General features: G+C 39.3%; 1 protein-coding gene across 2 annotated transcripts in view; it reads right to left on the reverse strand.

Moving 5' to 3' along the window:
- CNTNAP2 (contactin associated protein 2) overlaps nt 1-22,312 on the reverse strand; it is a 2,020,421-nt gene that overhangs the window by 387,378 nt on the left and 1,610,731 nt on the right. For both annotated transcript variants that reach the window (XM_079149276.1, XM_079149277.1), the window contains exon 15: nt 446-573. In XM_079149276.1, the coding sequence (XP_079005402.1) occupies nt 446-573 (128 nt within the window). The remainder of the gene's footprint in view (nt 1-445; nt 574-22,312) is intronic.

Genomic DNA, 22,312 nt, shown 5'->3' on the forward strand with positions numbered 1-22,312 from the left:
GTTTACAATGATACATTAAACCATAATGCTACTATTTATATCACCATAAACTAGGTTTATGGTGATATAAATAGTCACGCTAATGGCATTAACAGCAGTACTCAGTGGGATCCCAGCTGTTGAGAGCCGCTTTTATGCTATTAGCATTGCTATTTATATTACCATAAACTTAGGTAGTCAAACTTGTTACGTATGAATATACAAGGGAGATGGATAGCCACATTTGGTGCTTGAATCTATGCGCCTGTACTGGAGACTTAAGGCCTGTCACCCTCTTCTGTAAACGTGGGGCTGTCTAGCTCTCTGTTGCCTCTGCTTGTGTTGCAAGATAGTCCAGTAAGACTTATGGAAGAGTAAGTCCGTTTTCTAGCATCCTTCGAGGAGCCTGGAAACACGATGTACATGTGCTAGGAGAATACATGCCACCGTCACCAGGCAAACTTACTGTCTCCTTGGCAGCGCAGGGGACCCACACTCAGTTTGGCCTCTGAACCTTGCCGGTCGGTATCTCCAACCACCACCTGGCTCACTGGCAGGTGATCTTTGTAGGATAAGAAGCCGGCATCCTTCCTCCTGAATCACAGGAAAAGAAAGAGAAATGAGACTGAGGAAGAAACACGTCTTGTCTGGTCATTGCTCACGTTGTCTAATAATTAACGGCAATCCAGTCACTGTTCAGAAAGTCACTGAGTAAAACCCCAGGCAGAGCTGTCCTGCCTGTCTGCGGGTGGTCTCAGGTACACAGCTCAGAGGCAGTCTTGGTCTTCTAGAAAACAATTGACCCCCAGAATCCAGAGATTCACAACAGATACACCGCATACTATTTTAGGTCATGAGTAGACCAGAGCATGTGCTGAACAGAGTGCACAGGCAGAGCTTCCTATTGTCACCAAATCGAAGGTTCAAATGAGTCACCTAAATAATATATGAAACAGAACCCATTTAACAAACCCTCTGTGTTCTTAATTGCTTTGAAGCAGGTCCTTCGGGAGCTTTTTGCCTGCTGTGCATCAGCTCAATAAAGGACATCCTGGGCTTCTTGGTCACCTCTTGTTTACTTTAACAACTGAAAGAGTTAGTGTGAAGGTTCCGGCGATGAGCAGGAGCTAAGGAAGTGTCCATTTCCATCTAGGATGAGGAGTGCATCTGGGATTCAAGCCCAGCTTGCTTTTCATTCCAGGCTCATGTTTACTCTGGACTTACCTGTTTCCAGGTCTCCCAACTCCACCCACTACGCACCCACCCTACATAAACCAAGAAGACGGTGCTGGCTATGAAGTACTGCTTCTAGGATGGCGCCCACAGGCCCAGGAGACTTTCCTGGTGGATGGAGGTGAGTTAAGTGCCACACTGTGTTTTTGCTCTTGTGCAGCACAGATCCCACCTAATGGGGCCCACCTGCTTTCCTGCTGCTGAGGGATCCCCTCTCTCACCTGGGGCTCGTCAGGTGAAGGGCACACAACAGTTGGAAATCATACCGCTAAGCTGCCCTTTTACATGATATTTTGCATTGTCAGTGTGAATACAAGTAACAACTTTGAACTCTGCTTTTGAATAATGAAAGAATGAGAGACTCAGCTCAGTAATCAGGATAAAGATTTTCCATTCACATCTCTTGGATGCAGTGCAGCAATTGGGAGCAACCAACCTGGAAGCCTGCCCTGAAGAAACTCAGCTATAAGGAGTGGCTGCTAGTCCCTAACCTGAAATGTCAGTGAACACAGGCTCGCTCTTGGGTCAGGCCTCACAGAAACCCAGCAAGAAGGCAATGGCTCTGGAAAAAATAGATTGTATACTGCCTTAGTTATTTCATTGTTTACAAATTTCCAAAATAAAGTTTTCCTGAAAAATTCTTTATCAAGTTTGAACTAACATCATATAGAAAAGTCCTGTGTTTCTCATTGACACTGTGGCTACCGATGACCGTATGGCAGTAGGGGATGGAAGTTTTGCAAACACACTTTCTTTTATTAGAAGTTGTACGAATTAGAATCATGCCAAAGAGGGGGCAAAGGCCTAGATATTAATCTTGATGTCTCCTGTTCCTTAAGGGAGTGAGAAATGAAGTCCCCCTTCAACCACACACTGAAATATGACAACCTACTGGAAATGGTGATTGTATTCCCATGGGATGTGGAGCGGAGATCCTTCAGGAGACGTTTATCATCTAGAACTGCAGGATTCTAAATGGGGGCTCTGCAAAGTATGTCCTGGAAACCACATTCCCCTGCTTTCTTTCATATGTTCAAGAAGCTAAGATGGATTTTTATGTTTTTAAATGGTTATAAAAAAATAAAAAGAAACAAAAGAAGAATAATATTTGGTGACATGAAAATAATATAAAATTCATCCAGTATCCATAATAGAGTTTTATTGAAAGGCAGTCATTTTAAAAAAAATAATGTCATCCATGGCTGCCTGCTACAGCTGGAGATTTGAAGTCGTGGCAGAGACCATATGGCCCCAAGGGTTTACAATGTTTATTATTTGGTCCTTCACAGAAAAAAAAAAATTTGCTGATTCCTGCTGTAAATCATCTTTATGCATTATTCCTCTTGAAATTTATTGAGCAAATATCACAGTGACAATCACGGGTGGCAACGATGGCCTAACTCAAGTCTCTAGAGTGTGATACAAGAGGGACAGGGGCCAAAGAAGGGGGAATAAATGCACCGAGAATAAATGAGAGAAACATCTCAACCTCAATTTATGTATCAGAACTAAAGTTAATTGATAATTGACTTTTTGATTGAATTTGCTCTGTCATGCATCAGTTCGGTCCAGCAGATATGCATCCTGTTGGAAGGGTGGGTGCTGCAGATGCAGGCACATGCTGTTCAACTACCCCCATGGTAGCATGGGGCATTTTATAAAAAGAGGATATCTGAATGGAGGGTCCCCATGAAATTCTGTAATGAAATGCTTAATGGTCACAATAATCTGAATGGTACAGATGAATGAATTCTTAAATACACCTACACATGCATGTTGCATGTGGTTCATGTATGCACCCAGCCACCAGGACTCAAATACCAGTTGAGAACACCCCTAGCACCCCAGAAGCCTCTCTCCTCTCTCCTCCCAATAGTCAGGACATGGGTAACTGACTAGAAGTAACTACCATCTTATTCAAAACATTGAAAAATATTTAAATATTAAAAATATTTTGAATAAGAGATTATGTTATAGTAATAAAACTTTGAACAATGAACAATGAAAATGAGCATGTTCCTGATGTCTCTGTTTGCCTCCAGGGTTTGCCTAGGGTGAGTAATGCGGCTAAGAACTTCCTTATAAATGTGTTACTTAGTAGCATCCACTTCTGTTAGGCATTCACCCCAAATTAGAAATGCTGGGGTGAAAAAGTATGTTTCGCTTTAGTGGATAACTGAGCATCTTTCCCCAGAGTGTGTACCAATTAGCAATTCCTCCCACAGCATCTGACAAGTCAGGCAGCACTAGATAGATCTGTGCCAGTGCTGATTGGCACTGTGGGTCTTTCTGTGATCAGAGAAAGTAACTACCTTATAAGGACAGTTGGACTAAGCTAAGGGTATTTAAAAAAGGAATGTTTGGAAAGATAAAAGAAATGTTTGAAAATAGGAAATCATATATCCACACATTTTCATAATTTAAAATTTTAAAAAATTTTCACAATAATCCTATAAATGAGTTTGGACTTAATTTTTTAAGTCCAATTGGCCATTACTCAATTATTTTGCAACAAAAAGTGATGAGCTTCAGGGATGATAGAAATTTACAAGCCACATTTTTGTCAATACAATCAATTTTGTATTATTGGTCAATAATACTGAAAAATTAAAATCATGATTTGTTAATTACACTTAGTAATATACATTTCCCACATTTCACTGATGACAAAATGAAAATTGGAGTATTTATTTTGATCACAGTCACCAGTGCATAAGTGTTAGAGCGTAGATTTAAATCTAAACTATCTGGATCACACTCTAGGACTTTCCACTATAAAAGGGGGGGAATTCAGAATAAAATAAAAAAAACCCACTGTGTCAATTAGAAGCATTTTTCTGTTAGCTCTCATTTAGATGAGGTGAGAAGGTGCTTTTTAAAATGCGTCTAGCTAGTCTGCAATGTCGACATTCCATGCAAGTCCTAAGTTAAGGGATGTCTGGGGTGTCTGATTCCCCTCTGCCGACTCCATCTCCACGCTGAGCAAATGAGACTTCCCAAGCTAACCTCATGACCAAAGCAACACTGAAGTTTTAACAGAGTGCAGCAGCACAGGTAATATTATAGCACTCTGATATTCCTTACCAAACAGGGAAAAGAAATGTCAGATAAGACAACAAGAACATATTACCTTGTCAATAATTTTTGGTCAAAGATCAAGGTAGGACTCTCAAAAATTTAAAGTGGCTTGTGTATGAAATTCACAACGCAGTGGGCTCACATTGGTTGCGGAGACAAACTTGTGGATACCCATAAAGTAGTTTGGCAAAAGTTTCTGACGTGATTCCTCAGCACAACCCACTTCAACATGATCTCGGATCGGGATAGGGACCCTCCACAATACCAACCTGATGTCCATCTTAGGATCCAGTGAGTTTTTTTTTAGTAAGCAAAACTGGACTGTTGAATGGTATGCTCTTAGGAGATTGAGGTCAATCTCATTTAGGAAGATACTCAGCAAACTAGTTATCATGTTAGCATAATAAGTTGATCACATCTGACAGTAGGCCTGTACGTTAGAAAATCCTATCATCCATGGGCTCTGAACTCAGCTTCTGGCGTGACCCATCAGCACTGTCGCTGAAGTGAAACTCCATCCCCCAGATTCTGCACCTTTAATCCCGCATTTCTATTTTGCTTTCCTGAAGAATTTCCTCTTGCTTTTCTGTTTTTCCTCTGCCTGCTGGGAAAGTAGACAGGCCTCCAGGCAGCTCGATCTTACTCTTAGCTTAGTAAAAAGAAAAGCATTTAAACAATTTAAAAATAAACTTCTGGAGTTTCTACAATCGTGAGCCTGCTTTTATTCCAGAGGCTATGAAAGTCACCTCAACCTCACTAGTCACTCAACCTCACAATCTCATTAGACAGGACTCCTTTATGGAGTCTTTGGGAGTTCTTGGTGACCCTTAAAAATTACAGTTCATGCATTCCACCACAGCATCACCTCAGCTAGAGACTTCTGGAAAGACTCTAGGGAGTCAGTTTTAGCTACGAAAGTGTCACACAACGAAATGTGGAAATGTGAAATATGCAAATGAGAAGATGCTTAACATTATTAGTTACTAGGAAAATTCAGGAATGGAACCACCATTTGACCCAGTTATCCCACTCCTTGGTTTATACCCAAACTACTTAAAATTAGCATACTACAGTGACACAGCCACATCAATGTTTATAGCAGCTCAATTCACAATAGCTAAACTATGGAACCAACCTAGATGCCCTTCAACAGATGAATGGATAAAGAAAATGTGATACATATTCCATTATGTATTTGTGTATATATATATATATATGTACATGATATGTACATCATGTATATGTATATATACACATACATATACACATATACATGATGGAATATTACTGAGCTTGAAAGAAGACTGAAATTCTGGTATTTGCTGGTAAATGGATGAACTTAGAGAATATCATGCTAAGTGAAATAAGTCAAACCCAAAAAACCAAAGGCCGAATGTTTTCTCTGAGACTAATTCATAATAAGGGGGTGGGGAGAATAGAGTTACTTTATATTAGGTAGAGGGGAGTAAAGAGAGGGGAAAGGGTATGGGGGAAGGAATGAGAGTAGAGTGAAACAGACATTATTACCTCATGTGCATGTATGACTTGTGATTCTGCAATATGTATAATCAGAAAAATGAGAAATTATACTCTATGTTTGATCTATCAAAATGAATAAATGCATTCTTCTGTCATGTACAACTAATTAGAACAAATAGAATAAAAGAGCATATATTATAGTATAATTATGAAATAATTATGAAAATAATTATAAAACTCTATTCATTTGAAAACAAACAAACAAACAAAAAAAGAACTACACTGAGTCAGGAGCAGAGGTGTATGCCTATAATCCCAATGGCTCAGGAGGCTGAGGCAGGAGGATCAAGAGTTCAAAGTCAGCCTTAGCAAAAGTCGGGTACTAAGCAACTCAGTGAGACTCTCTTTCTAATAAAATACAAAATGGGACTGGGGATGTGACTTAGCCCTTGAGTGCCTCTGAGTTCAGTCCCTGGTAACCCCCACCAAAAAACACTGTATCAAGATGCCATTTCACACCTACCAGGATAGCCACAGTCAAGAAGACAGACAATGACACTGGTTGACAAGGATTTGGAGATTCATCACACATTGCAGATATGGATGTGGAGGGGAACAGTCACTTTTGAAAGTGTTTTGACAGATTCTTAGAAAGCCAAACTTAGATTTACCATGTGACTCCATATTTCCACCCTTGTGCAGGAAATGAAAGTATGTGTCTACATGAAGACTTTTAGGGTAGGATGTGGGGATGGGACATAGAAGGAAATTTCTGAAAAATTTTATTTATTTATTTATTTATTTATTTTTTTTGGGTGCTGGGGATCGAACCCAGGGTCTTGTGCTTACAAGGCAAGCACTCTACCAACTGAGCTATTTCCCCAGCCCCGAAAAATTTCAAAATAATTTTAAGTAGATGCTTATAGCAGCTTTATTCATACTAGCCCCCAAATGAAAACAACCCAAATTTCCATAAACTAGTGAATGGATAAACCAGTTGTGGTATGTCAATATAATGGAATATTACTCAACAATACAAAGTAGTGAGACATGGATAGATATCATGACATGAATAAACCTCAACAAACTATGGTAAGTGACAGAAACAATCCACAGAAGACAGCACATTCTATAATCCCACCTAAATAAAATGTCCAGAAAAGGAAAATCTATAGTAGAATCAAGTACATTGGAGTTCACCTGTATCTGGGGCTGGAAACCATTGAGTGGTAAGGCGGAATCTTATAGGAGAGACTCACCACAATATTTGTACAATGTAAGAGGAGTCATGGAAGTGTCCCAACTCTGTGTTGTGGCGATTTATTGCACAAGTCAATAAATTGACTTAAAGTCTTTTGAACATATACTTAAATTGGGTGAATATCATGGCATGTAAATTACAACTCCATAAATTCTCAAAAAAAAAAAAAAAAAAAAAAAAAGAGCTACAAATAGTTGCAAATGCCAGGCTAGCAATGGGGAATACAGTTCTTCAAGACAGCTCCCTATTTTGAACCCTTTACCCTGATTCCAAAGTTTGGTAAGAATATATACCTATTCCATTGGCCTTGCCGCCAAGGTCAGATCTCAGAACGCCTCTTTTGGAACACCCTTGCTTAGTCTATTCTCTTCACCCCTGACCTCTATAAACATTCTTTTAATAAAAATATGTTTAATTAACAAAAATTTAACAAGATTTACAATAGCATAAAATGCTTAACCCATTATATCTATTCCATTCTTCCATTTTTCATTCTAGTCTCTTCCATTCTTCATTCAGAATTTGTCATTGACTCCAAAGTGCAACACCTGTTACAGTCCCCAGCTAGCTTTAAAACAGGGACGCACCTCATTCAAAGCAAGCATCCTTGGTTTTCCAGAACATGATTAATGGTCAATTCTGTTCAATGGTCACCATTTGCACTAGTAATATCCCCCAAATGCTGACACTTAGCATCAAATCTTCATCTCAAGGAGTTCCTAATCTTTCTGGAAATTTTTGTCCCAACAATTAAATTCAGTTTGCCAATGAATCTTTGTATTTTTTCTTCCTGCTCATAGCCACAGCAAACTTATGGGAAAGATAGGTTGAGAGGTAAAAGCCTACCAGCACTTTCCTGAGAAGTTATTATTTTACCAACAACATGCCCAAAACATTTTTGGTTCACTTCTCGTTTTTTTTAAATTAAGGAATCTTTAGATTGTTCTTAATTTTTCCATACCTTAAAAAGCACATGCATAATCTAGAGTTCTAACACAGTCACAGTGTTTTCCACGGATGTTCTTATTTAATCCTTCTAGCATTATAAGTGGATTTTGGAGATACAAGGCAGTAAGGATAGTTGATTGAGTCTGACAAATTTGAATTCCTAAATAATCATTCAGGAACACAAAGTGAGACAGACTCTAGCCAGGAATGAGAGGCCACTTCATGTTATAATAACAAACTTGATTGCTTAAAAGTTTATATCTGAAGTTATCTAAAAAATGAAGGAGACCTATAAACTCAAGTCAAGACTAGTTCTAATTTAATGAGACTTTTTGAAGTAAATGAGACTTTATTTTATTTTCCCCAACTTAATATTTCTGTGTTTTTTCTGCTCTGGGAATGTAAACTTCCACCTTTCTCTTGAATGTGTCCACTCTTCTGTTCTGATCCTATTAAAACTTCTCCCAGAAAACATTGTGACAAAACATTTTTCCCCATACCTTTTTAGTAGAAGCAATGCCTCCATGAGTCAGTTAGACACAGCTAGGGCAGACTATTATTTTGGTCTAGACTCCTGTCCTCAGTCCCAGCAGTTCAGACTGAACCAAAATGGAGTCACTTGTACTAAGTGCTGCATGACAAAACTCATCCTTGATATACACCACTTTTCCAAATCACGGGAGATTCAAAGAAGCCAATCTCAAGTGGCCCTTGACCCGAGCCAGCATGCTAAAGAAGTCCGCTGTTTTAACCTTGTAAAGAAAGTAACTTTGATACAAGTAGCCTGTTTCTCATCTGTTTCTGCTTTCTTCAGCCCTTTTCTGCCTATGAAGTCAACTTGCGCTCTTCAGTTCATCGGTATGCCCATTCTATTCTACAACTGATACAATTCTGGACTTGATAATAAGAACTAGTTAAACCTGAAGCAGACCAGAGACCCCCACCCAGAAGACACTTACCATAATGAAGCAGAAACCCCCACCGTATTTTAACATGTAAATCTCTCTTCTTCTTACATGTATTTTAACATGTAAAAAGAAAGCTTTTTACACAGGATATTGGCAAAAACTTCTGCAGAAGGCATTGCGGTTTATAGCTTCCTCTTTTTTGTATTTACAATGTTTGCAGAAAAAAAAAAAACTTATAGAATCTCTGTAGTCTTTAAAACTGGAATACAAAGCACTTGCCATGTAAACCTTCAAACCCCTCCTCCTACTGGGTATAAAGTTCAAAGAATTGCCAGACTCGAGGTCCAGAGAACTTTAGGTGGTAGCCCCTCTGGCCCCTGCAGCCAATAAACCTGTTTCCTGGGTGTCCAGCCTCATCTGTCCTACATCGGACTTCTAAATTAAATTTTTTATAACACTGTCTTTGGACATGACAAAGGGCCACTCTGTAAATGAGATCTTGTGAATGGTGGAGGCTGGAGGCGGGAGGGAAAGCAGCGTTCTTTGGAATGGACGGTGGTGGTGACTGCATTTTCTTTAAAAGGGAAGTCCCCTGAACCACAAAGTGGGTTTGCTCTTCCTCTATGTCCAAAACTCACTTCTATCTGTATTCTAGGCCTGTGTTCGTAGAACACACGAGGCTGTCACAGCATAACTCAACAAAGTTACGAAATAAACAACAAAGCTGTCTGAAACACAATGAAGAACTTTCTAGATACTTCCAATGGTGTCCTCAGTCACCATCAACTATTGAGCCTTCCTTAAGGACTCTAAGATAGTGTTCCCCACAAAGCAATTAGAGTAATTAGGAAAACAACCATCACGATTAGATCTTTAGAATCCATGCCTATGTCCCCTAAGAAATGAAAGTAATTACAGATTCAATTACTCCTCTTCAGTGGGAATAGCTCAGGCCTTTTATAAATGCTAGACAGTTCTCTGTTCCATTTAGACTCTCTTAGAAAGCCCTTGTAAGCATTTGGAGAGTTTATGCAAAATGTTCTTCTTTGATTTGCCTTTCTGGAACGCAAGTTCCCTGAGGGCAGATATATTGTTTCACAAAACTTTATAAAATAAACACAAGGATGCACGTAAAAGTGGCGGGCTCCCTGTCCTTCATGATTAAATAAGTACACAAATAAACACAAACGTCAGTTAATGAGGCACAATTCTAGAATAGTTTATCAGTACCGGCTTCCTATCAATGGTGAGAGATGGAAAGTAGTCCTGTCTTACAGCAGAGTTTCTTGAGAGCTCTTGAAACACTTTGATTATTTTTCTCTGTAGTTGAGGTTTTATTTTTTTTCTTTAAAAGCAATATTTAATTAGGAGTCTCATAAATCATTAATGTAGCAAAACAGAACATAAGACTTTAATGAGTCTTTAAGATTATGTGTCTATATAAAGGTAAATTGGCTAATTTATCTGGGCTTGTTTTTTTTACATTGATGTGATATGATATGGTTTTTGATTCTGCTTTTAATTATATATATTTAACTCTAGAGCATAGAAGATAGGACTTTGGGGTCCTCCACAGTCTCCCAGAAGCTATTAGAGCAGTATCCAGCACGTGCTTTGGGAGATGATCTAGTTATCAGCCTCATGTTCCAGAGGTAACAGACTAGGAACAAAACAAGTCCTGGTTTGGTCTTCAACTGGTTAGTAGCTAAGCTGGGAAAAACAGACCAAATCTCCAATGCTCTAAAGTTTAAGAAGAGTAGATATATTTACAAGTTCTGCTCAAATAGTTATCAAATGTTTCCTTTAAATGTTACAAAAATCTATTATTTTTTTATATAGGAAAATTGTCTCCCCTGACCGAAGACTAATTTGGATCCCTGACATTTTACTTTGTCCACCTGCATTCATATTTTCCCCAAGCAAGAGCTCCTTGTTTTTGTGACTCACAGATGCAAGAGTAAAAGGGGTTTCTTGATGGGCAGCCTCCTTGCTACCTCTACGTGTTTTCATTTCTAGCAATTAACGACCAACTCCCGGCATCTCAGAAGTAGTCAATGGGAAAATATTTTCTTATGCCAGCTCACCTCATTTTTAAAACTTAGGGTGAGTAGCTGTGGTCTTCTCAGTGTTTCTGAAGCTTTGCTTCTAACTAAAACCCAGAGGCAGGGATTGGAATGACCCATGCACCTGTCCCTCTCTGGTCCTTACTGTTTTTGCATGGTTCACCTCTGTCCTCGCTCCTGGCTGGATGCCCCCTGGGAGGGATCCTTCAAATGTCAGGCTCCTGGCCAGCTCCTGGGAGGCCACGGCCCACTCCTCCATGTGCTTCCACCTGGACACCAGACAGGTGTCTTCCTGGCTGATGGGATTCCGTTGTACCTTGTGTCTCCTGACTCCAGAAGACATGGGCTGAGTCCTTGGATTCATTTTCTTAAAGATTCCCTCCTCCTTCTCATGATGGTGGTGGTGTTTGAGGTGGAGGGCATGGGCTGACAGCTCTGAACATCCATCCCCTGCTGGTCTCTTAGCCTTCTCTAGGAATGGCTGGGCTCCTCTCTTGTCACCTGAGGAGGGTCACTGGGTAATGCCGGCAAGGCTGGCACTCAGAGTTGAATGTGCAATGATTACATGGAAATGGGGAAAGTAGAGACAACCCCTAAACCCTTGTTTTGAAGTTGGAATGAGAAATGAAAGTAGCGATAGGGTGGAAACTAAAGGGGTTTTTGTTCACGTTCTGGGAAAAACCCAATTTATGACTTCTTCCCTGGATATAGAAGGAATTCTAAACCTAGATAATTTTTATAATATCAAACTTTTATCTAATTTAATCTGTGTAAAGTATTCCTTCACCATTTCCAGAAAGCTCTTTAATCATGAAAGACAATGATCAACCTGCTTTCTTTGCCCACTCAAAAGAACATCAAGAGCTGACACATTTGGCCTCAGAATAAGGGTAATACGCCTTGAGCTTTTATTTCATGGACTGACCATACTAAAAGGCGTTATTTTTCAATGATACATGTATTCTTCTTTCAACTAAGAAGTATTGCTTTTTCTTCCTGGGGCCATTTCTAAAACCCTCTCCAAGTAACACATCAATATAAACGATTCTCATATTGATCGCCTCATCTTTTCTCTACAAACATCACGTCATCTTTAACATACTTAGCCATTCCTACTTCATCTCAGCAGGCCACTGTGCTCCACCGGTGATCACAAAAGTCTGTTTGAAGGGGAACTTTTTACCTGTTTCTGAACTCGGTAAGGACTTTAAGATGATCAATATTTTTGCTTGATTAATTTTTTGCAGGATTGCAGATGGAACCCAGGGCCTCATGCATGCTAGGCAAGTGCTCTACCACTGAGCTACATCCCCAACTCCCCCCTCAACCTTTTTTTTTGAGGAAGGGTTTTGCTAAATTACTGAGGCTGGTATTGAACGTGAAGTTCTAGTAGCTGGGTTTACAGGTGTACACCACTGTGCTTAATTAATACATATTTTCATGTGATCGGTATTTCAAAAATGCCAAGGGATGTAAACATCTGAGAAGGGTACACCACCTTGGCTACAATAATGATAAATACTTGTTCTTTAGGATGAGATGGTACAAATAAAAATAAAATTTGAAAGCATATCTCAGTCAGTGGACTAACATGAGTGATCGGCAGCCAAGAAAAGAGCCTTAAGATTGCCATCAGTTCCAGGCATGAAGGAGGAACTAAGGAAATTGAAAATAAATGCTCTAAAATTTGAGAGGGAGCCAAAGAAATTATGAGTGATATAAACCAAGGGAATAGAGAACTTCTGGGAGAAAAACAGGTAAAATATTTTTAATATTGTGGAATGTCTGGTATCAAAAAACTAGAGTGCATGTCAGGTGTATCAACATGGAGACCCTTAGTAGACATACTGTAAAGAATTCTGGTGTAATAATTTTATATGGGAATTGAGAAAGTAGAGATAAGCCCTAAACTCTTATTTTGAAGTTGGAATGAGAAATGGAAGAAGCAATAGTGTAGAAACTAAAGGGGTTCTAGCTTTAAGAGAGCTTTGTAGATAGACTGGGAACTGAATCAGCTAATTATGCTTTATCACATTACCAACATTATTTTCCTAGCATGGAAGTAAAAGTCCATGAATACGCCCATCTATGTGCATGGGTAGTATGCAACTTTGTCCAGAAAGTGACTTAAAGTGGCACATAATTAAAAACATTCTGACCTTGGTTTGGGGAACATGTGAGACTTCAACATCATCTTGATTCTGAGGTGGAGAACAAAGAGCACCTGGGACTCTTTCTTCAAACCATGAATGATCAAGCTCATGGCTTTTGTGAAATATGGTGGCCAACATATTGTAGGGAATGAGTCTTGGGTCTGCATCCTTGGAGGAAACGAGAGGAACTAAAAGAACTAATCAGGTCAGGTCACAGTGAGGTTCTGAGCTTGTGGTTAACTATAGCCAGTTGGATATTTGATCTTTGTTGGGTTTGGAGAAAAACGGAAATTTGGTAACCCACTCAGGGAAATTCTCATACTTTTGTCAATTACATTTTAATAAACAAGGTCTTCTCTTGCCAGGTTTTCATGGTAATTTCAAGAGTGAACCATTTATGATGCAGTCCAACTTATACAAATTAAAGGACATATAAATCCTCTCCTCAGAAGAGAGGTAATAAAAATCCATCACTCTTAATTAGTTGAGGGCTTAGCAATTATATCAAGACAGGAGTGAGGGCCCTGAATTGGTAGGGCTATGCAAACCTTGAAACATGCAGAGCTGCATTTAGCAAGAGTTTTAGGGAGTGCATAAAGCGTGTGAGTGTGTTTGTGTGGATTCCATTACGTCCTGAGGACCAGAAGGGGAAATCGCCACAGCTTCTTGTGGGGAAAGGGACGCAACGAGCCTGTGGAAGATATAATCATCTCATTTCCTTGAGGTGCACAAAGTTCTGATGATTCTGACTTGACTCTGAGACCGTCGGATCGGGCTGCTCTGGCTGCCACAGCAAACCACTGCAGAGTGTGCGTGACTTTAGCAGTCTTTTCTTCAGAATTCTCAGGCAGAAGTCCAGGTGCCAGGGGGGCTTATTTCTGGTGAGGCCTCTTTTCCTGGTGGCAGAAGGCTGTCCTCTCACTATGTCCTCAGAAGGCCTTTCCTTTGTGCACAAGTGGAGAGAGGGCGGGGGACAGGCGCATGCACGCTAGGTTTCTGGTGTCTCCTCCTCTTGTAACGGCATGGATCCTATTGGATCAGGATGGCACTCTTCTGACCTTGTTTAACCTCAATGACCTTCTTGGAAGTCCTATTTCCTCATACAGTCACATTAGGCCTTAGGCCTTTCATAAATTTTATGAGGGGCACATAATTCATTCCAGAGTTGTTTAAAATTTTTTACTATGGGTTTTAGGAAATATAAATTTTTAAAAGTAATGATAAATTTTCTGAGGGAAAAGAGATATTTGGCCTCCTAAGTGCAGGAAATATTATCTATATTTTATATTTCACTCTTGAAGATCCCAAGTGCCCAGTTGTATTATAAAGATTATGAGAATTCCTGTACTGAATAAAACATATGTAGCTTGTTTTAACCCAATATGCTGGAAAAAGAACTTTCTTTCTGGAACATATATTAATTGACATTATGCCAATTTGTGAAGCATAGATTTGGGAATCTTATTCTGTGGCTTCTCAAACATAGCTTTCATGGGAAATCACCTCCAGAGCTTTAGAATGTAACAAAAGGGATTGAGACACAGAAAGGTAGGAACATGGGCAAGTCCTTAACACCTCAGCTATGGATTTCCATGTCTGCCACTGTGAGCCTCTTCCCACTACCCAGTGTTTGTGTCTTAATCAGTGAGGATATGCCAACCCTTGGGCTTCTGTAATACAACCAAGTTAATTAATTTTCCTTCCTTGGGGAAAAAAACAAACAAAAAAAACCCCTACTCAGTCCAGGTGTCCATCGACAGAGGAACAATAAATTGTAATATATTCACATAATGAGTAATTCACAGAATAAAGTGCTTTTGTGTGAATCTCTAAAAGGTAATACTGAAGGAAAAAGTCAGATACAAATAGTTTATGGTCAATGATTCAATTTGTATGGTGGTCAAAATAGCTAAGGAAATAGAAGTCAGAATGACAGTTATCTTTGGAAGGACTGAACAAGAGTGGGTAAAAAGGAGCCAGGAGCTGATCTTGTTAAGTAGCTTGGTCTGGGCGGTGACTGCATGGGTATGCTAATCTGCCACCATGACAGAGGCACACAGTGTTTAGATCTCCGAAAGATGGAACTTCAGAAGGGACAATCATTGGTGGCTTATCATTACTTTCTAAGACAAAGTATAAATTCCCAATCTTGGTCCCTTCATAACAGGAATCCAACATTCCATGTGTCTGGGGCTTCCAGGGATGCCAGCGTAACACAGCACTGCTCTGCTCTCCTTCACACTTATTTGTGAGTAGTCCCTTTTGAGGGATGTCCTTCCTTAGTTCCCTGCCTCATGACACCACACTCATCCTTACAGCCTTATCCTGTTGCCATGGCTTCTGTGAGTCCTTCCCTAACCCCTCCAAGATGAATTAATTGCTTCCTCCTCTGGGCTCCCATAGCAATCTGCTTATATGGATAATGCAGTTATGGTTGACACAGACTATGAGTTTCCCGGGACATTCCTGGTTCCGAGTATTTATCTCTTGGTCTCCATGGTGCATTCCTACTGTGTATCTTTGTTTGGGTTGGTCCTGTGAGCAATAAAAATATGACTGTAATGATACACCAGAGATAGATTTTGTAATTCTCTGTCCTCCATACTGCAATGTGACTTCCTTGAGTAAAGATAATAGCATTTCGTAGCCACAGAACTTGACCTTGATATTGCAGTTGTAATTATCTCTGCATTTTACACAAATGTCCCCTTTCTAAAAGCAGACACTTTGCATTGTGAATTAACCATGGTGTATTTTATGGTCACACTTTTGTTGACATAATTAAGTGCTTGGAAGGAAAACTTTTGATAACATCATTTACAATATTCATATTTGTCCTGAGCAGGATAGTATTCTGTTTAAGTGCAGAGTCTCTGACATCTGAAACTATGTTCAGTTTTTAATCTACTTTTTAAATTGGCATGTTTCCTAACTTAATTCCCAATTCCTTTAATTAAAAAAATTTTGGTGAGATTTAATCAATTTAACTGACTATAAATTTCTTAGTACTGTGCTGAGTACACAGTAAACATTCAATAAATAGGAGGTTAAGCATATGAAAATTTCAATATTCACTTATGTATCTGATATATAAAAATAGCATTTCATACAGTTCAATCTAATGCTTTAAGCTATTATTAAAATCATCATCATCACTTCTTTTTACAGTGCTGCCCAACGAATAGCTTATAATCATTTCCATTAATAACTGAAAAATTCAGCACACATTTAGCACTTCTATAAAGAAGGCTTTGGGCTCATACTTTCTTTCTAGTGATGAAAGATAACCTCTCTATGTAACAGCAAATAGTTCGTGATAGCCAGGGTCAATGAACCATGTCTCCTACCCTTCCTCTGAGCTTGGATACCTGCTGTACAACTTCATCAGTTTCAAAACTAATTTGTAGAGCACATAAGTTAACATTCTAATTAAGTGTACACATTCTAACTGGATCCAAATAGAAATCTCTTTAGATGTTCTATCTACAAGCTGACTTGTAAAAGTTCTCAAGAACTTCTTAATTTTCAGATGGAATGCTTCCTTCTCCATTCAACACATATGTATCGTGCGCCCACCAAGTGCTAAGGCACTGCCATTGGCCTGGCAGGGAATGCAAAGATTCCTGATTTCAATCTGCAAGGGACATGTAGTTTACTAGGTTCTTCATGTTTTGCTATTTTTTTCCATAACTCAACAATTAAATTAATATAGTATGACCCCATCATAGTACATGAGGGATCTACTTTGCTTCTATTTCTTTTTAAGACTTTTCTGTTGCCTTCCTCTGTTCCTTCTTACTATTGCAATTTTGCAGCTTTAAAGAATAAAAGCTTACCCCTTTTGAATAATTTTAATCTCTTACTTTCATTCCTTTAATAAAGTTCATATTCATTTAAATAGTTATAAGCGTTCTTAAGAGAATCATGCATTTTAATTATAATTAGATAATGAATATTCGATTACTGAGATTCTGAAATAAAAATTATAATGCCAGTGATGATAATGCACAATATCTAGAATCTATTATGATGGCATTACCAATGAGAATAATCTAGTGGGAATAACTAATTTGTTCAAGCTGGTTAAAGCAAGTGCATGTGGAAGTAAATATTTTAATATTACCCAATAAAAATGTTCCCTCTTTTACATAATGTCTTTTATTGGTAGACTGTAGAACACATTATTGATAATTCCATTACCAGAAGAAATGCCCTTCTGAGAAGGTAGACTACGTACGGTCTTAGTACCTGCACACCAAGGTTTAAGATGTGTTCAGTGGTGAATTGGGGAACTCCTTTCTCCACGTGTTCTTGGATCCTCTGTGCCCTCTTGTGCCCTCTATTGCTCAGGGTGTCTGTCAAATGACCACATTTGCTCATTTTAAGTGAGTAAACAAGAAGCACCTCCCTAACTCGTCTAGGAAGTAGCAAACATCCCTCGTGAAGCAAGTGAAATAGATCAAAAGGGAGTAGGATTATGTGGAGGGAAGCAGAAAGAGCAAGAGAAGTGCAACTTGTCATTCAGTCCACTCTAGGGACAGAGAGACACACTGTTGAGATAGGCTGGAGATGGACATTTGCACCAGGACTATCAACTAATTATGAGATAGAAAATATAGAACTCTCAAGGAACCAGGCAGAAGACCTCTAATGTGAACAGCACCAGTTGGTTTGAAAAGAAGACAGAAGTGTATATAATATAAAGATGCTTGATTCAGAAGTCTCTTACAAAAAGGGGACACGCTGGACTTTTATACCCATATGCAGTTACCTCCCTGCATATAATGTGTCTTTAACCTCAACAACTGTTTTTTTTTTTTTGTTGTTGTTGCATCAAGATTTTCCTGCATCTAGCAGTTTCTTACCACCTTATTTCTAGTAGGGAAGGGAAAAGCTTATTTCTAGGGCTTAATAAGTAAGAAAGGGTGAGCATCAAGCACTTAGGTACAGCATCTTAGGCAGAGAGAGTTCCCAGGTGTAGGGAAACCTATCCTGCCACAGCCTGCTTTCGTTTGACCCTCAGGATGTTGGGTTCCTCCTGTTTGAAACTTACTGGGACAGGAAATAGTCCTCCAGCTGATGCTTATCAAGCATCACCTATTGCTGCCACTATTGTTCAATATTCTTTTTCCTTGGAATAGTTTCATATTTAACAGTTAATTTCCGGCAATTCAAGACTTGGATATGTTTTAATTGAATATAGCTAAGCCTTGAATGATACCACTACTGAGGCCAGCCCCACCTTGTTACCATTTCATCATCCGTGCTTTTTGCTGTTTGAAAGTTTGCCAGTGGTATAAAGCTTCCTTGTACAATCCTGGCCTGCCCTTCCTATTTATTGGTTATGATGCTAATTTATGCATCCCACCAAACAATTCACCAACTTTTCCTAGTCCTCAATAAAAATCAGTTATTACTTTCTCCTTCCCTTGCAGGAACATGATATTCCACTATGTTTTAGCATCCTGACTTAAGAGCCTGGACTGTACCCACTCCTTCATTCTGATGGTTCTGTTGGGCTTATTGTGGGAAAAGTGGGCAGAGGGTTGTATTTGTATGAAGTAGTCAGCAATCCTCTGAGCCTAAAGGAAGAAGAGGGCTGAAGGGCTGAAACTTGTCCTTTGGATAATGGATCAGTCTTGGAGCACAGAGTAATTCTGATTGCATGAGCTGTCACTCAAATGGTTTCAAGTTACTGCTCAGATGCAACAACAAAAAGATTTAGATGACATTTTTTGCTTGAAATGTTTGGCTTTGACCCTGTACTTTGGGCATTGAGTATTCCACATCTATCATAGAAAGGTACAGAGACATCCAAGCAGCAGCTGGATCAGGATAGAAGGGCATCAGCAGATGTCAAAGGGCAATTAGAAAGCCTGTATTTGTTCTCACATGTGAGCCAGTCCCTGGGTACCCTGCAATGGTTGAGTAGAATCTGAGAGTAGCTGAAGTTTCCAAACTTGCTACTTCAGATGGAACCAGAGAATTGCGATTTGTTATATAACTGGTAAACTGATGTGGCATGGGGAAATATAAACCTCAATGACCAAAAAGAGGAATGGCTAGTTTTAAAATCTGATTTCTACCTGGGTTTTTAGAATCACAGTTTAATTGAAAAAAAAAAAAAAAAAGAATCTTTTTATATAGTTTTTTGTGAGGTCCTTACACCTTGTGACATCATCTGGGACCTTGTTAAAAATGCAGAATTATAGGCTCCACCCAAGCCCACTGGAAAAGAATATTAATTTAGTAATGATCCCAGGAGGTTTAGATGCACAAGACTTTGGGCGAGAGGAGGCATCCTCCTGCTTAGGAGTTAATTTGGTCAGCACACAAAATTAGCAATTTCATTGTCTCATTCCTAATGATCTTTTCATCTGATGCAATTCTGCCACCTATTTCCATGGTGATACACTTGCCGGTTATTATTTCTCCAAATTTAAAAAGTTTAATTATCCTAACCTTTGACCACTGCCTTTAGTTTCCTGGTTCACTTACTCTGGTTCCTAAATCCAGTATTTCTTCTTCTGGAGCCTCCAGTCCATCCAGCCCCTTCCTTTTTGCTCCCCCTGCTCCTCAGCTTAGACCCCAAGGTCTTCTGCTGCTGTACCTCTTCATAAACAACCACCTCAGCTCTCTCCATTGCATGTGTATGTAAAACCCCAACTGCACTCAAATCTCACTCTTTGCTACAGCAGGGACTTTAAGTTTCTGGGCAATGTCACTAACAGATCTTTCTCTTTCTCTCCTACTTTCTTAATCAGCTTTTCCTCTTTTCCCTCAAACTCCAAACACCTCTCCCTCCTGCCTCAACAGGTAACTGTACTTGGAAAGTCAGCTTCTGGAAAGGCCAGATAGTCTTTTTTAGCAGTAAAACTTGATTAGAGAAAAGCAAATGAACAAAAGGTGCTGACCAGTCACACTATCATGAGGTCCACCATCTCCACCGAGTCCCCAGGAATGCAGGATAGCCACCACCTTCCCCAGTCCATTCCACTTGCCATTCATTCTCTTAATGCCTCTACCTGGCAACCCCTCCCCTCCACCCCTTAGGATCAGTTGGTGACTTTATCTCTGGAATAAAAAAATAGAACCTAGTCCAAGTAGAATTAAGTCATCTTCCTGACCCTAACTCTATATTTGGGTCCATGTTTTCAGTCCTTTCTGGCATGAGAGATAAAAGTCCCTTCTTCTGTGTGAGCCAACCTGCTACCCATTCAGGAGACAGCATCACACATGATATTCCATGCTCTTATAATTTTGTCAAAATAAATCCTAATTTTATGTATAACTTAAAAGAACCAATAAAAAGAAAAAATAGAAGTAATTCTCTTGAGATATTCTCCAAGAGTCCTTTGGAAAACATTATTGAAAATATACACATAAATATTTACTCACATATTTTGTGCTTCTTAAAAAATGAAAAGTAACCAAATTCTATGTCATAAAATTCAAATTTAATAATGCATATTTATTGAGTTTATTCTAATATAGTTATTATTGTTATAGTAGTTGAAAGAACCGATATATATGAGCAAAGCAAGCAGCTAAGTAGGGTAAGTGGGCTGTAAATTCTGAATTGTTTTCAAGATTTGCAATGTGCAACCCATGATTTTCATTTTACTATGGAACTCTTTATTGGGGGAAATTATTTTATTATAAATAGCTCCTCTGTTAAATTATGGTTTAATCACAATCTGTGATTCTTGGGCAAGTCTGTACTCTGATCTAGAGATGGACCCTGGGGACTTTCTATGCTGAGGTCAACCATGCATCTACTTCCTTTGCTCTTTCATCTGAATCTCAAGATCAGTGTGCAGCTCTTTGCTCTTCCTGCATTTCAATGTGTGACCTCCAGGGTTCCTTGCCTTGGGTTATCTGGTCCAAGAGGCCGGGGACTGTGTGTCATGTGATGGCTCGGGGTGAAAAGACCACTGAGTTGCTCTGTGTGCTCCGACTTTGTTATCACAGGTTTCCCTCCACTACACGAGAGCAAGAACTCATGAGAGAGTCCAGAAGTGTTCTAAACATGGTCTGTGGACAACCACGATCCTGAAGGCCTTCTAGGGCCTCTTTGAACCACTGAGCCAAGCTATCATCATAATGATACTAAGATGCGATTTTCCCTTCACTCGCATTTGCTCATTGGTATGTAATAGAATTTTCTGGAGACTCCATGGCATGTGATTACAACAAATTGAATATGAGATCCCAGCTATTACTCTTCAGCCAGACATCAAAATTGTGCAACCGTGCCACATCTCACTGATCTTATTTTGTTGTTCTTGTTTGGGAATAATGGAGTTTTCTCTTAAAATATGTCATGTAAACAAGTTTTACTGTTATTATAACATAATTCCAATTTGACCGTTTTATTGTCATTTTAAAATAGATGGGCAAATATTTTAAAATATCAACTTGAATTTGTAATACATTAAATATTGATATGCCAAGTCCATCTAAAAGCTTTTAGGAGTCTCAGGTTTATGACTATTTGAGGTTCTGGGATTTAAACAAAATTTTGTAATTATTTCTCTATAAGAATTCAGCTTAATCTATGCACTTGGGTGTGCATGAATGCAAAGGGCATTTGTTTTCCCTAAATAAAACTTTGAGAAGCCATTCTGTTATTTCATGAGGGGTGGATAATGCAGATAATGCTGCCCTTTGGATTGTTCCAAGAGGAAGACCAGGAGGGTGTAGCCGTTTTATAGAAATCTTAGAGATTGGGTGGGGTAAAAATGAAGAAAACGATCAGAGATCACTACATGGTGGATCCACTCTAGAAATCCTCCGTCTACAAAGGTTTGGGGTTTCCTGTACCCATCACTACAAGGGGTAAGTTTTCCCTCTGTTGTCACACGTATCGGTGAAGCAATAGGAATCAGCACTATTTCTCCAGCTTCACCAGAGCCTCTGCCTACAAGTCAGGAGACGAGAGCTCGCTGTGCTCTGAGCCCAGGGGAAAGCAGGACCAGATGAAGGATGCATGGAAGCGGCAAGAACTCACGCTGCTGAGCCTCCTGAGGCTCTTGGATTCCATGGCCCCTATTCTTCCAGTACTTCTCTCTGGTGTTCAGTTTCTACTAAAGGCCTTGCTGAAAAGATGCTGATAAAGGAACTCGATCTTTGGGGCTAGCCAACAGAACCTTATCAAACATCAATACATATTTCTTATCTGTTAAGAGACATCAGAGCGCTGGATTTCAG

Source organism: Sciurus vulgaris (assembly GCF_902686455.1).
Source record: "Sciurus vulgaris genome assembly, chromosome: 8".
Taxonomy (NCBI): domain Eukaryota; kingdom Metazoa; phylum Chordata; class Mammalia; order Rodentia; family Sciuridae; genus Sciurus; species Sciurus vulgaris.